The sequence below is a fragment of the Grammomys surdaster genome, unplaced genomic scaffold (genome assembly GCF_004785775.1).
Source record: "Grammomys surdaster isolate TR1022 unplaced genomic scaffold, NIH_TR_1.0 223, whole genome shotgun sequence".
In the NCBI taxonomy this organism is placed as follows: Eukaryota; Metazoa; Chordata; class Mammalia; order Rodentia; family Muridae; genus Grammomys; species Grammomys surdaster.
Genome location: NW_021604668.1, coordinates 2,184,808 through 2,197,455, shown reverse-complemented (window position 1 = coordinate 2,197,455; position 12,648 = coordinate 2,184,808). Strand labels below are relative to the sequence as shown.

Below are 12,648 nucleotides of genomic sequence, written 5' to 3'. Positions count from 1 at the left end.
ATCAATTCCCAGCATGAATGAATGAGTGAATAAATAAAAGAATTAGTGAATGAATGAGTAAACGAATGAATAAGTGAACGAGTGAGATAATGAATGAATGAATGAATGAGTGAATGAATGAATGAATGAATGAGTACCAGAATGTAGTATTGGTGCTATGGACAAATTTTCTGTTTGCACGTTTGCTAATCTATATACCTTTAATCCTAGCAGAGAGGCAGATGTGGATCTTTGTAAGTTGGAGGCCAGACTGGTCTACAAAGCAAGTTCCAGGAGAACTAGGATTGTTACACAGAGAAACCCTGTCTTGAAACACTCCCCCCAAAAGAACTATTTGTGTATGTTTGTGTATGTGTGTCATACACACACTTTTAAAAAAAAAATCAGTTTTAACTCTGTCTGACTTAAAAAGATAATCAATTGATATGCATTACCCTAATGGTCGTTATCTTAGTTGACTCAGATGAGAAAAAGGAACACCAAGCCCCTAGAAACAGCATGACCTTATTGGCCAAAATACTCCAAAGTTTTATTTTCTTTATTTTTAATCTAGAATAAAAGTTCAAAGAATGAAAGAAAATAATGAAAGAATAAGAATATCACAAACTGCCCAAGAAGTGTTTGTCCTTGGGTAAATGAAGCTTCCAATCATGCGGGTTATGGCTTACTCCAGGATAAGAGTTCTTACGGCAAGGCTCCCCAAGCTCCATCTATTGTTTGGGTGTGATTCTCTGCATCTTCTGGATGGCGCCTCTCAGAGGACAGTTATGCTAGGTTCTTGTCTACAAGCACAGTAGAGTATCATTAATAGCATCAGGGATTGGTTCTTGCCAATGTGATAGGTCTCAACTTGGGGCAGTCATTGGTTGGCCATTCCCTCCATCTCTGCTCTTTCTTTATTCCTGTACATCTTGTAGGCAGAATACATTTTAGGTCAAAGGTTTTGTGAGTGGGTTACTGTCTTTATCCCTCCACTGAGAGTCCTGCCAGAAAGTGGTCAATTCAGGATGCATATCCCCCACTACTAGGAATCTCAGCTAGAGTTACCCCCATAGACCCTCTGGGGCCCTCTCCCCATCCCAGGTCTCTGACATGTCCTAGAGATTATACACACATACTGCCTCTGATTACCTTTCTCTCTTCCCTGCTCTCCCTACATATGATCTCTCCCTCTAGCCCTGCTCCCTCCTCCCCCCCTTCTACCCAGTTCCCTTCTTCCATCAACCAACCTCCAGTATTTATTTTGTTTCCCCTTCTGAGAAAGATTCAGTCATCCTCCTTGGGCCTTCCTTGTTATTTGGCTTCTCTGGGTCTGTTTATTATAATATAGGTGCAGAAGAGTTTGCTTTTACAAGGCCATACTGTCTACATAGCTCTATAGGTGGGCTTTATGTTATATATCCCACAGTAAGCACAAAAGTCATACTAAAGCAAAAGCAAATGAGATGATTATTCTAAAAACTGCTCAGCAGAAAGCATAATATTTATAAGTCCACCACTAATGCAGACTGAGTCCATGAGTGCAGTTAAGGCTGGAAGTTGTAGGTGTTTGGCATCCTTCTGGTGGAAAGGAGACAGAAGGAGGAATAGTACAGTGACCACAAGGCTCTGCTGAGATCAGCTAAGACTGTCACTGCCTGCCGATTCTCCATCATTTCTCTTTCCTGCACCTCCCTCCCTCATTCCCATCATTGTCAGGTAGAATTCATTCTGTCTATAAGAGTACAACCTGAGTCCTCCATGTTTATCTTTCTCTTTGCTGCCTCCCCGGCCTATGTCATCCCATTTCTAGGGAAGGCCCCTCTGACAGTGACCTGACTGGTCTCTCTGTCTCCACATGATGCTATGTTATCTTTCACCATTCACAAACAGAACTTAAGAGCATCTGCAGCAAGTGTTATAAATTCTTCAATGGCCACCCTCTTCTTTGGCTCAAGTCTAAATTTATTGTGTTCTGTACCATCCCTAGATTCGTCAGGTATCACTGTGTCCTGTCATAGGTGGTAAGCTCAACCCTAAGTCTGTCTCACCCATGTCCTCTTGGCTACTATGATCTCCTTAGGTCAGCTGTCAGTCTGTCTGTCTCATCCATGTCCTCTTGGCTACTGTGATGTTCCCAGTGGATCTGCTGCCTTTTCATAGTTGTTCTTCTCTGACTTTTTATCTTATCTTAGTTAAGATATTGAATTACATTGATTTATTGTGTATGTGTGTGTGGTAGGGGGTGCTTTGTCATGATATACATTCCTGTGGAAATCAGGCAACAAACTACAGGACCCACACTCTGGTCATCAGGCTTGGTAGCAAGAGGCTTTCTCCTCTTAGCCATCTCCTCTGCCCTTACTTCATCTTATATTTATTGTTGTGTAGTTATAAGTGACTGTTTCTCATACTTGTGGGGCTTCTCTGCCCTGTCCGTGAGGATAACTCCAGTGTCAGGCATGTAGTACATATTCAATACACACTTGTTTTCAATTGAACAATTATACATACCAAAAAGCTGTCCAGTCACCAAGCTTGGGTCAGAGTTGCATACATTATATTTTTTTATTGAGTATCTGTGTGAGGATAGAGATTCCAAGGAAGCTGGAGAGTGGGAGGAAACCCTTCAGTAGTGAGTAGGCTTCTAAGATAAAGCCAGAACTTGGCACTTGTATTTATATTATTTGAGACTGGTTGCTTTAGCAGTTGCACCACACTGGATCAAATAAAGAAGAATCTGGAACCAGGGCTTTGTGTAGGAGGTTGTTGTAGCCATGAGGAAAGAGTGATAAAATGTTTGACAAGAAGGCACTGAGGAAAGGGAGAAGTGGGCCCGAGAGTCTAGAGTTTGGAATTTTGTGGTGACAATGTGCCAAGTAACTCAGGCATAGAGTATTGTTTCCTTTGTAATAAGACATTTATCTTGTGACACAGAACACCAGTTACACACACACACACACACACACACACACACACACACACACACAGAGCACACAGAGAGAGAGAGAGAGAGACAGAGACAGAGACAGAGAGAGACAGAGAAAGACAGAGAGAGACAGAGAGAGACAGAGAGAGAGACAGAGATGAGACAAAGATGAAGATGGAGACAAATTGAGAGGAAGCCCGAGAGACAGAGACAGAGAGACAGACAGAGTTTATAGTTACAGCTACTTTGGGAAGTTGAGGTAGGAGAATCCAGTGTACAAGGTTTACTTTGATGACTTTCGTGAGATGCTGTTTCAACTTTTAAAAAGACTGAGAGTGACCTGTGAATATAGCTCAGGGGTAGATTGAAGCCACTGGTTCAATCTTCCATTAATATTTTTTTAAATAGTTCTCTCGAAGAAAATGAGTAAACACTCTAGCCTGGTGTAGAAAATGAGTAAACACGCTGGCCTGTACCCCAGAGTTCCTTTGGTAAAGGACAATACTGAAAGAATGGAGCCAGGATATGGTGGGCTGGAGAGAGGAACTGAAGTTAACATTCCTGCTGCTGTTGACTTAGTAGGTGGCACAGTGTATGAACGCCCAGTGTGACCTGCTGTGCTGTATCTACGTTTTATGGATCTAGTATTGTTTTTTCCTGACAAGTTGTTATCTGGAAAAACCTTCCTGAAACATTTTCTTATGACGCCATGTTTGTCTGTCTTTATTTTTTTCAAGCAATTGAGCAAGATGATGAAAACGCTGACAAGCACGTAGCTGTGACGGATTCTAACGACAGTCCCGATCCTCAGGTACGATGGCTTCTGCCACAGTGTTGTACCTTCTCAGCTGAGGGTGGCTATGGGGTCACGTGTTAACAAGGAGACAGATTTGCCTTGTGTGTCATGTCCTCATTTTCATGGCAGTAAAGAGTTTAGTTTAGACATACAGGCATTTCCCAAAAGACTCTAAATTGTTCATTGTATTTATAGGACTCCTTTATCCAGGACATTACTGTCTTTAATCTCAGTTACCCAGTGTCCAAATATGTTAAATAGAAAGATCCCCCAAATAAACAAGTTGCGTGTTTTAAACTGTATGTCGTTCTGAGCAGTCCACTTCCATACTACCCAGGATTCAATTTTTCCTTTGTTCAAAGTATCAATATGGCATACACTTCCCTCCCAAAGTCACTAGATAGCTGTTAGGTTATTGCAGAGTTTCTTCAGCCCACCCTTCCCTAATAGCCTGATGCTCTACCACAGGGCCAACATCTCTCTTCTCATCCAATAGCTGTTGTATCATCTCATGTCATCACAGGGGGTGACTGACTACATTACAGTTTGAAAAAGAAAAGGACCAAATTCATGTAACTTTTATTGTAGTACATTGAGTTAGTTGTTCTCTCACTATTAGTTATTGTTGATAATATCTTATCCTATTTAATTTATGAACAGAAATAAGTCATATATATGTAAAAATAGAGTTCAGTATTATTTGTAGTTTTAGAGACTCACTGGGGATCTTGGGCTGTATCTTCTTCAGCTAAATGGTGAATGACTACCACAGAATGACTGATAGAAAAGGAACACTTCCATAGATAGATCGATGGATGGATGGATGGATGGATGGATGGATGGACAGATAATATATAGATTTCACTTATTTCTTCCTCTCTCCCTCCATTTCCTCTTTATAGATGATGATAGATAGATGATAGATAGATGATAGATAGATAGATAGATAGATAGATAGATGATAGATACATAGATTATATATAGATTCTGCTTCTCTATTCCTCTCTCCCTTCCCCCTCTATATCTATAGATGATAGATAGATGATAGATAGATAGATAGATAGATACATACATACATACATATAGATGATTGATAGATAGATAGATAGATAGATAGATAGATAGATAGACAGACAGACAGACAGATAGATAGATTCTACTTTTTTCTTCCTCTCTCCCTTTCACCTCTCTCTCTGTATATAGATGATAGACAGACAGACAGACAGGCAGGCAGACAGATAGACAGACATAACCCTTAGGACTTCCCTTCAAGCTGGTGGAAGAGGAGTTTTTCACACATATTATAGCCCCGTGTCAGCTGCCAGAGATCCTATGTCATTGATTCCCTAAGAGCTAAATCATAAATGGACAAGAATTTGATTGGATACCTCAGTGTTAACAGCCATTTACTTTATATTAAAATGAAGTGTTTGAAGACTCAGCCTCGTTACCTGACTGCCTTTTACCTTGAAGGTCCCAAATCCGTTGATTATGGTTAGAATAACCACATTAGCTTTTCTCAATCAAGGCTATGAACTCTTTTGATATAATGATAATGATGCTGTAGTTAAATTTATATTGAAATTATACTTCAGGCTTCAAACAGATATGCTCCATGCACAGAGGTTACCTAGCTCTGCATTCATTACTCAAAGATTTATTATATCACTCATTCATTGGTATTATGTAGTTCAATGTATGCTGCTGTGTTTTACTTGTTTTGAACTTATTCTATGGCCAAAAGTGTGTTTAAATGCCATGTTATTTCTCAAAAGGATATATGAATTGTGATTTTTATTCATGGACAGTTATATCACCACACATCTATGAATTGTGGGTGGTTCAAGGCCAGGGTGATGCCAGAAGGAAGGTGGTTATTACCCTAATGTATCTGATAAAGCTTATTTGCTTCCTGCTAGAAGTACCAGCTTCATCAGCATGATTCTACAGACCTAATCATCCAGAGTGTGTGTGTGTGTGTGTGCGTGTGTGTGTGTGTGTGTGTGTGTTCACATGCACATATTGCCCATCTTCATCCTAGAGTATATTTAAAGTAATTTAAATGACACTAGCTTTTATTCCTTCTTCCCAGTATGTGATAAAATATATTAGTGTAGAGAATGCCCCATAGCTATTGAAAACTTTGAGCATATGAAGGAGCAAGATCCACCTACTGCCAGGAAATGGGCATTATTCTCCATAGGTTTTCTGTTGTGTTTTATTTAAAAAAAAAAAAAAAAAAAGGAGCAGGCTATGCTTGATAGAGCCAGGTTCGGTGAGGTTGGAGTGGATGCCTCAGTGGGCCCATGCTGAGGCATCTCTTTCCCTGAGGTACTAGCCATACAATGGGTTTAATATAGAATACAGTTTATTTAGGGCCTGGGGAGGGGAGTTGGGAAGAGGGTAGAGACAGAAGTTGTGGGGAGGCCAGCCAGGAACACATGGAGAGATGGGGGAGTGGGAGAGAGAGAAAGAAAGGGGTCAGGGAGTAAAACGAGTCCAGGGAGAATAAGAGAGAGAGGAGGAGGGAACAGCTCCCTTTATAGTAAGCCAAGCCTATCTGGCTGTTGCCAGGTAACTGTGAGGTGGAGCCTAGAAGGAAGGCTAACATTTCCTACCTACCAGAAAACCCCAAGATCCCTTCACAAATGTTGACTCTTCCTTCCTTCTTCTAACAGTGTCTCTGTCTGCCTGAGAAACCCCCTGTTTCTGTGCTGCTTTGTGTGGACAGAGTGAAAGGAATGTTTTCACTTGGGGTTGTGTGCAGCCTCTTATCTGTTGCCTTCGGTGTCTCCTTAGCTGTTCTAAAACCTGTAAGCTCCTGTAAGGCAGCACCCACTGTCTAGTATGTATGGTTTTCAGCTCTATAAAATGGAGATGCCCATTTTTTTTTTCACGAGGTCAGAATGAAGCCCTGTAAAAATGCCTGCTAAGGTTGAGTGTGCAGCTCAGAGATGGTCTACCCTGGGTTCCATCTGCACCACTGCAAGAAAACAACAAAAACTCTGAAACCTGGTTGTCCCAGTGTGCAATGTCAAGCAGTATAGTGTGAGGCTTAAGAACTGCCTCTCCAGGCTGGACAGATGGCTCAACGATTATATCAGGTGATTTACCCTCCTGAAACTCTAGCTCCAGGGCATTAGGCACCCACTTCTGGCTTCTGTGCCACCTATACTCATTTGCATATACCCACACACAGGTCGCACACATAAACTTAATTTTCAAAAATGAATACTAGGAATTTTGCTTCTGTAACAAAGCTACCTGAATTCCTTTAGCTGTTCACATTGTGGAAAAAGGATTCTCCTGTGGCCCTCCTTTCTCTGTGACAATGTGAGTGTTAAAACCTAAAACCCCACATACACATTCTGAGCCCCTTGTTGTTGTTGATGATGATGATGATGTACTAAAACCTTACAACCAGCCCTACAAGGTTAGAATTATCACCGTTTTACATATGAGCTGGTACATAGTAGGCTGGGCTTCTGACCAAGGTAGCCTGTTCAAAAACGCTTGCTTTTAACCACTGTTCAGACTGTCTTTCTAATTTCTATAACATGCAGATAATCTTACCAAAATTAGGTGGCAGTTTTGGGTATTAAATGAAGAGAGGGAAAAAAGAGTAAGGAAGAAAGGAAATTGGGGAGTGAGGGTGAAAACATAACTATGTTGGTAGAAGGCTTGCTAAGCATACCGGAAGTCCTGAGTTCAACCTCCAATACTGCATAAACTGATGTAATCGTGTATAGCTCAACACTGGGAAATCGAAAACAGAAGGATTAGAAATTCAAGGTCATCTGTGGCTATATAAACAATCTAAGGCTGTGGTTGGGTCGGTCCATAGACCTTATCTCCAAGAGCAAAAACCTAAAGTCGGAAAATTAAATAGTGTTCTCCTCCGAGCTTAATTTTTGATACACTAAAATGCATTATTCAGTAATCAGTAAGACTTTATTTGCATATGCTGATGTTATGTTCAGTCGCATTTGTGCTGTATAAGTTTATTACAAACATGCTCTCACAAAAGGTGGACACGTGGTTAACTTCTCTTGATAGCAGTTTTTACACTGTGATTTACTGTTTTAGGAAAAGGGACCTGAGCGTGTGTGTGAAAGAACGTGTATTGTAGAGTGTGTGTATGTGTGTGTACGTGGGCACGTGTACATGCCTGTGTGTGTGTATGTGCGTGTACTAGTGTGTGAGTGTGTGTGTCCACACACGTGCATATGTGCCTCTGTGTGTGTGTGTGCTCGTGTGTGTGTGTGCATGTGTGTATGTGCTTGTGTGTATGCATATGTGTGCATGTGTGCATGTACATGTGCAACTGTGTGTGCATGAGCATGTATGCAAGTGTGCATGTTCATGTGTGTGTTCATGTGCATGTTCCTGTGTGTGTGCGTGCATGTTTGTGTGTACATTCACCTCTGTGTACATGCAGGCCAGAGTCGGTTCTTTTGTTAAATCTGGAGCCAGCCTGGTGGCCAGCAAGCCCCAATAATGTTCTCTTTCCACTCCTCGATGTGCTGGGGTGGGTCATAGGTGTGCACATGGCTATGCCTGGGTTTTAACATGAATACTGGGCATTTGAACTCGGGTCATCATGCAACTGCAGCAAATGCTTTTACTGCTAAGCCATCTTTCTGACACAGAAAAAGTGAATTTTACTGTTAAGGTAATGCAATCCTTGTTTTCAGATGTGAAACTGTGTTTTTCCACCTTGGTCACAGGGAAGATTGCTTTTTTGTCCTCTGTATATCCTTTCTTAACAAACTCCTGTCCATATTTCATTTTCAGCCCCAAGGGAGTGGACCCACACTTTATGACTCCATTTATAGAGGAAACAGACTTTTCTCTGGCATTTGTAACATTGCTCCTCCTGAAACCCATACCAAGAGCTTTAATTATACATTACAGAGAATTATTTTCTTCCAAAAGAGACCTTGAAATAAGGCTCTTAAATAATTCTTCTGACAGTTACATATTAATCCTTTCTCTTTTTTTCTGGCTTAGTAGTGTTAGGTAAACTGTTTATAATTAATTTCACATAGATAAATTAAATAGACCATGAATATTAAAGTCTAGATCAAGGGCTGTCAGTTATTTGCCTGTTTGTCCATAACAAAGCTCCCAAAATACATTAATAAATTCATGGGTTTCTAGAATTAAATTACTAAATTACAGAACCATGAAAGGGACCCCAGAGAACATCTGGTTTTATGTTGTATTTCCAAGTTTACTATCTTATGAACCGTGGAGGAAGTGTGATATCTCTGGGCTGAAAAGACCCCTAAGGAATAAAGGGCTACTCATAAATGTCTCTGAAAACTTCCCCCCAGTAGTTATTTTGTAAGGAGTGCTCCAGAATTATCTCATGAAAATATTAGAACATCAAAAAATTTAATGGAAATTGGAAAATCAAGACAGTAATATTTCTTCTTTAATTAGGAAACATGAAATAAGTATAAGAGTTAAATTAATCTGAAACATACTTTTTAAAGTAATAACATTTGTTACTTAAAATGCAAATATTTGATTCATGTATCCATATGTTTGGCTCAGATAAAACTGTTTCCTTATACAAAAAACCCCACAAAGTCTGTATTTAGGATCCTCATCATGAGATGAAGAGTTTCTTTGTGCTTTTATACAAACTGAAATAGAGCCAGTGTCTTTGCATCCATCCCCTGTTGCTGACGCTGGGAACAGTTGTTTACAGAGCTGTGCATGGGACTCACTGTCTCTGGATTAGAGTCCTCGAAGGTTCTGTGGAGTGTGCCCAGCACAGTAGCTTCTGGCGTTCCCAGCTGGCTCCTGTCCTGCCTGATCCTCACACACACTCCCTCTGGTACTCAGAGAGCCACACTGGGAGCAAGAGAGAAGGAAGGAGGGAGATATCATGAAGAGAAAGAGGAGATGACTCTCCTCTATCCAGCAGATGTATTACTATGAAGTCTGTCTGAGGCTTTATGGGGTGCCAGCATATCCCCTACTGCAGTAGACAGTGCATCAACCGAGGGCAGCATGGACTAGAAAGAAGTCTCAGATATAAGTAAGCATAGAGAAATTCTTCAGAAACCAGACATTTACCACTTTAAGAAATACAGTATTTAAAGAATGCTGATTATTTGCAAGTAAAAATAGCCCCATACTGTTTCCTCGTCTTCCCATCGTAAAGGAAGGTGCTTGAAGACATTTGTTCCCTTCTGTTCTCCCTTGCACTGATTAGAAACACATCTTCATGATTGCTCCATGTATTTGGCATCATCTCGGATTACAGGGACCGCTAAAATTCTGACAAACAAGAACTATACCTTTAGGATGGTAAAAGATTTAAAAGTAAAAAATCAAATGGGCCACGGTGATGTTCTAGATCAGTGGTTCTCAACCTGTGGGTCGCATGTCAGATATCCTACATATCATATGCTTACAATATGATTCATAACAGAAGGAAAGCTACAATTATAAAGTAGCAATGAAATACTTTTATAGTTGTGGGTCACCACAACATGAGGAACTGTATTAGGAAGGTTGAGAACGACTTGTCTAGAACATCACTGGACTTTTGTAACCCAGTATCCTAGGCCAGGAGATGATACCCACAGTCCCCTGCTTGTGTCTGTATCAGAGCGTTACTGGACATAGCCTATTCCATCTGCTTACCCACTACCCTGTGCTGCTCCAGGGTTTCGCTTGCAGAGCCCAGTAGTTACAACAGAAAGCTTGAGGATTTTACTGTCTGGCCTGGTATGAAAATTTTGCTAACACTAGCCACTTAGGTGTCTGCTATGTGTTGTGGTTTCTCATACCACCACCATCTTCTTCCTAGTTCTTATTCTTAGTTACTTTTGGGGAAAATGTGTCTTCAGTAAAGAATCTCCATGAGTTGTCGCCATCAGATTCTGCCAGCCTACCTGCATGCTGCCTCTTGTTCCAGTGGTTGGGACATTGATATTTATATTCCTCTCTAAGGGTAGATCCTTGTCTTCTTTATGCACCACTCACTTGCACTCCCTCTCCCTTCCCTGCCCCTCCCCCTCCCTCTCTTGTATGGTCAAATATCCCCGTGTCATAGATGATATCTAACACAGATAAATATGCTGAAGTACCCCCCCCCATTTCAGTTCCATCAATCCAGCAAAACTTCTACTCTCATCCTTCTTCAGCTGGGGCCAGTCTGTCACAGCATCCTTGAGCTTCTCTGATGGCTGCATGCTATGAAGTGGTTCCCTGCCCACCTCAAGAGGAGAGCACTCTTCTCAAATTGGCAATTTACCTTTGTCGAATTGATAGTTATGTGAAAGCATCTGACCTGATAACTCCGGCAGCATTTCTACCCCCGCCTGTGGAAACCCCTTTAGTTCTCCAGCTCTTCCAGGAGCAGCTCAGTCTTCTGTTTCCTTGTGATCTTCTGCATCTTCCTGTTTCTAAAAACTTTGATTTATATCCTTACATTCATACAACCAGAGCAATACTATCTATAACTCTGGTTGGTCCTGGCATCTCACCCCCACCCTTGTCTTTGCTTCTGAGCCTATGCCACCCCCAATGCTACTGGGACTTTGAGTAGGCACCTTCCTTCCATGTGACACCAATATTTACAGATACTTGGGGAACTCCCAAACAACATCTTCTGACACTCCTTCAGAAACGCATCTATACGCCCACCAAAGTCTTCTCATCTCTTCCCTGCCTCAAGCTCTGAGACACATCCTGTGTGAAAGCCAGTGATTATCCTTCATGTTCTTCTACCCCAACTACTTGATCCTTCATCCTTTCCTGTGCACAAGGATCCTCTAAACCGTAAATCCAGTTGTGATCATTCTCCTCTCAAGTCATTCCCAAGAGCTACAACTTGTTAGAACAAGAATCCAAACTTTTGTCTACAGGGAAAACACCATCGTGTATTTTAATATTACTCATTGTTTTACGGAATAGTTAATGCCTACTGTAAGTATAACATATTTCTATAACATACCTGATAATCAAGTATCATTGGCTCATGTCTCTTTTTTTAACTTTTATTGATTCTTTGTGAGTTTCACATCATCATGCACCCCGGTCCCACTCATCTCCCCATCCCCTCACATCCACCCTTGACTCTTGTAAAGTTCCCCCTAAGATAAAACACACACACACATACACACACCCCAAAATGTAGAAAACATCTCATCATGGAAGCTGTAGTATGTCACAATGTGTCACACAGTATATCTTTCTGTCCACACATCTTCACTTGCAAATGTCCATTGCATGGAGTCATTGGTCTGGTTCAAGATCTCTGGCTTCTGTGACATCATCAATATTGGACACTCACTAGGACTCCTCCTGGTTATTCTGTTGTTGCTTTGTGTCATAGAGATACTGAAGCTTTGGATCAGCAGAACTGGCCATTTCACATGTCCCAACTACTCACCAATAATATAGATATGGGAGTGGCCAATTCAGAGCCCTGAATCAGGGCCTGGGTGGATAGCTGAGATGGTCAGCCTGTTGGGTGTCTTTTATCTGCACCACCAGGGCAAGTTCTCCAACACTGCTCTGGCTAGGCCACCAGTGCTGCCATGAGCAGGAGGCAGGGTCAGCTCTCCTACTGTCCAGCTCTCATGTCCTCGGGGTTGGCTCACTCTCACCCATACCTCCAGAACCAGCTCCACTGTACTGCCCACTCAAAGTGTGGGACCCACTCTCCCAATTGCTACAACCTGCAAGGGGCCCAGCCAGCTCTCTAGCTTTCCCATGCTGGAGGCTGGCTCACCTGTGGTGCATTTGCCATCAGTGTTAGCTCCCCTGTGTTGCCCAGTGAGGTGCAGGGCCTGCTGTCCTGAGTGCTACAACCAGTGAGAAGCAGCTCTCTTAGCTACTGCAGATGGTGATGGGGCAGGGGGGAGAGAATATCACCCCCCCCCCGCACCCACACCACCTCATGTCTGACCAGTGGCCAGCT

At 41.8% G+C, this 12,648-nt stretch overlaps 1 protein-coding gene across 1 annotated transcript in view; it reads left to right on the top strand.

Moving 5' to 3' along the window:
* Positions 1 to 12,648, top strand: part of Rapgef5 (Rap guanine nucleotide exchange factor 5) — a 161,512-nt gene that overhangs the window by 38,188 nt on the left and 110,676 nt on the right. Inside the window, exon 3 of the mRNA XM_028773200.1 lies at positions 3,646 to 3,719. Coding sequence (XP_028629033.1) covers positions 3,646 to 3,719 — 74 coding nt within the window. The remainder of the gene's footprint in view (positions 1 to 3,645; positions 3,720 to 12,648) is intronic.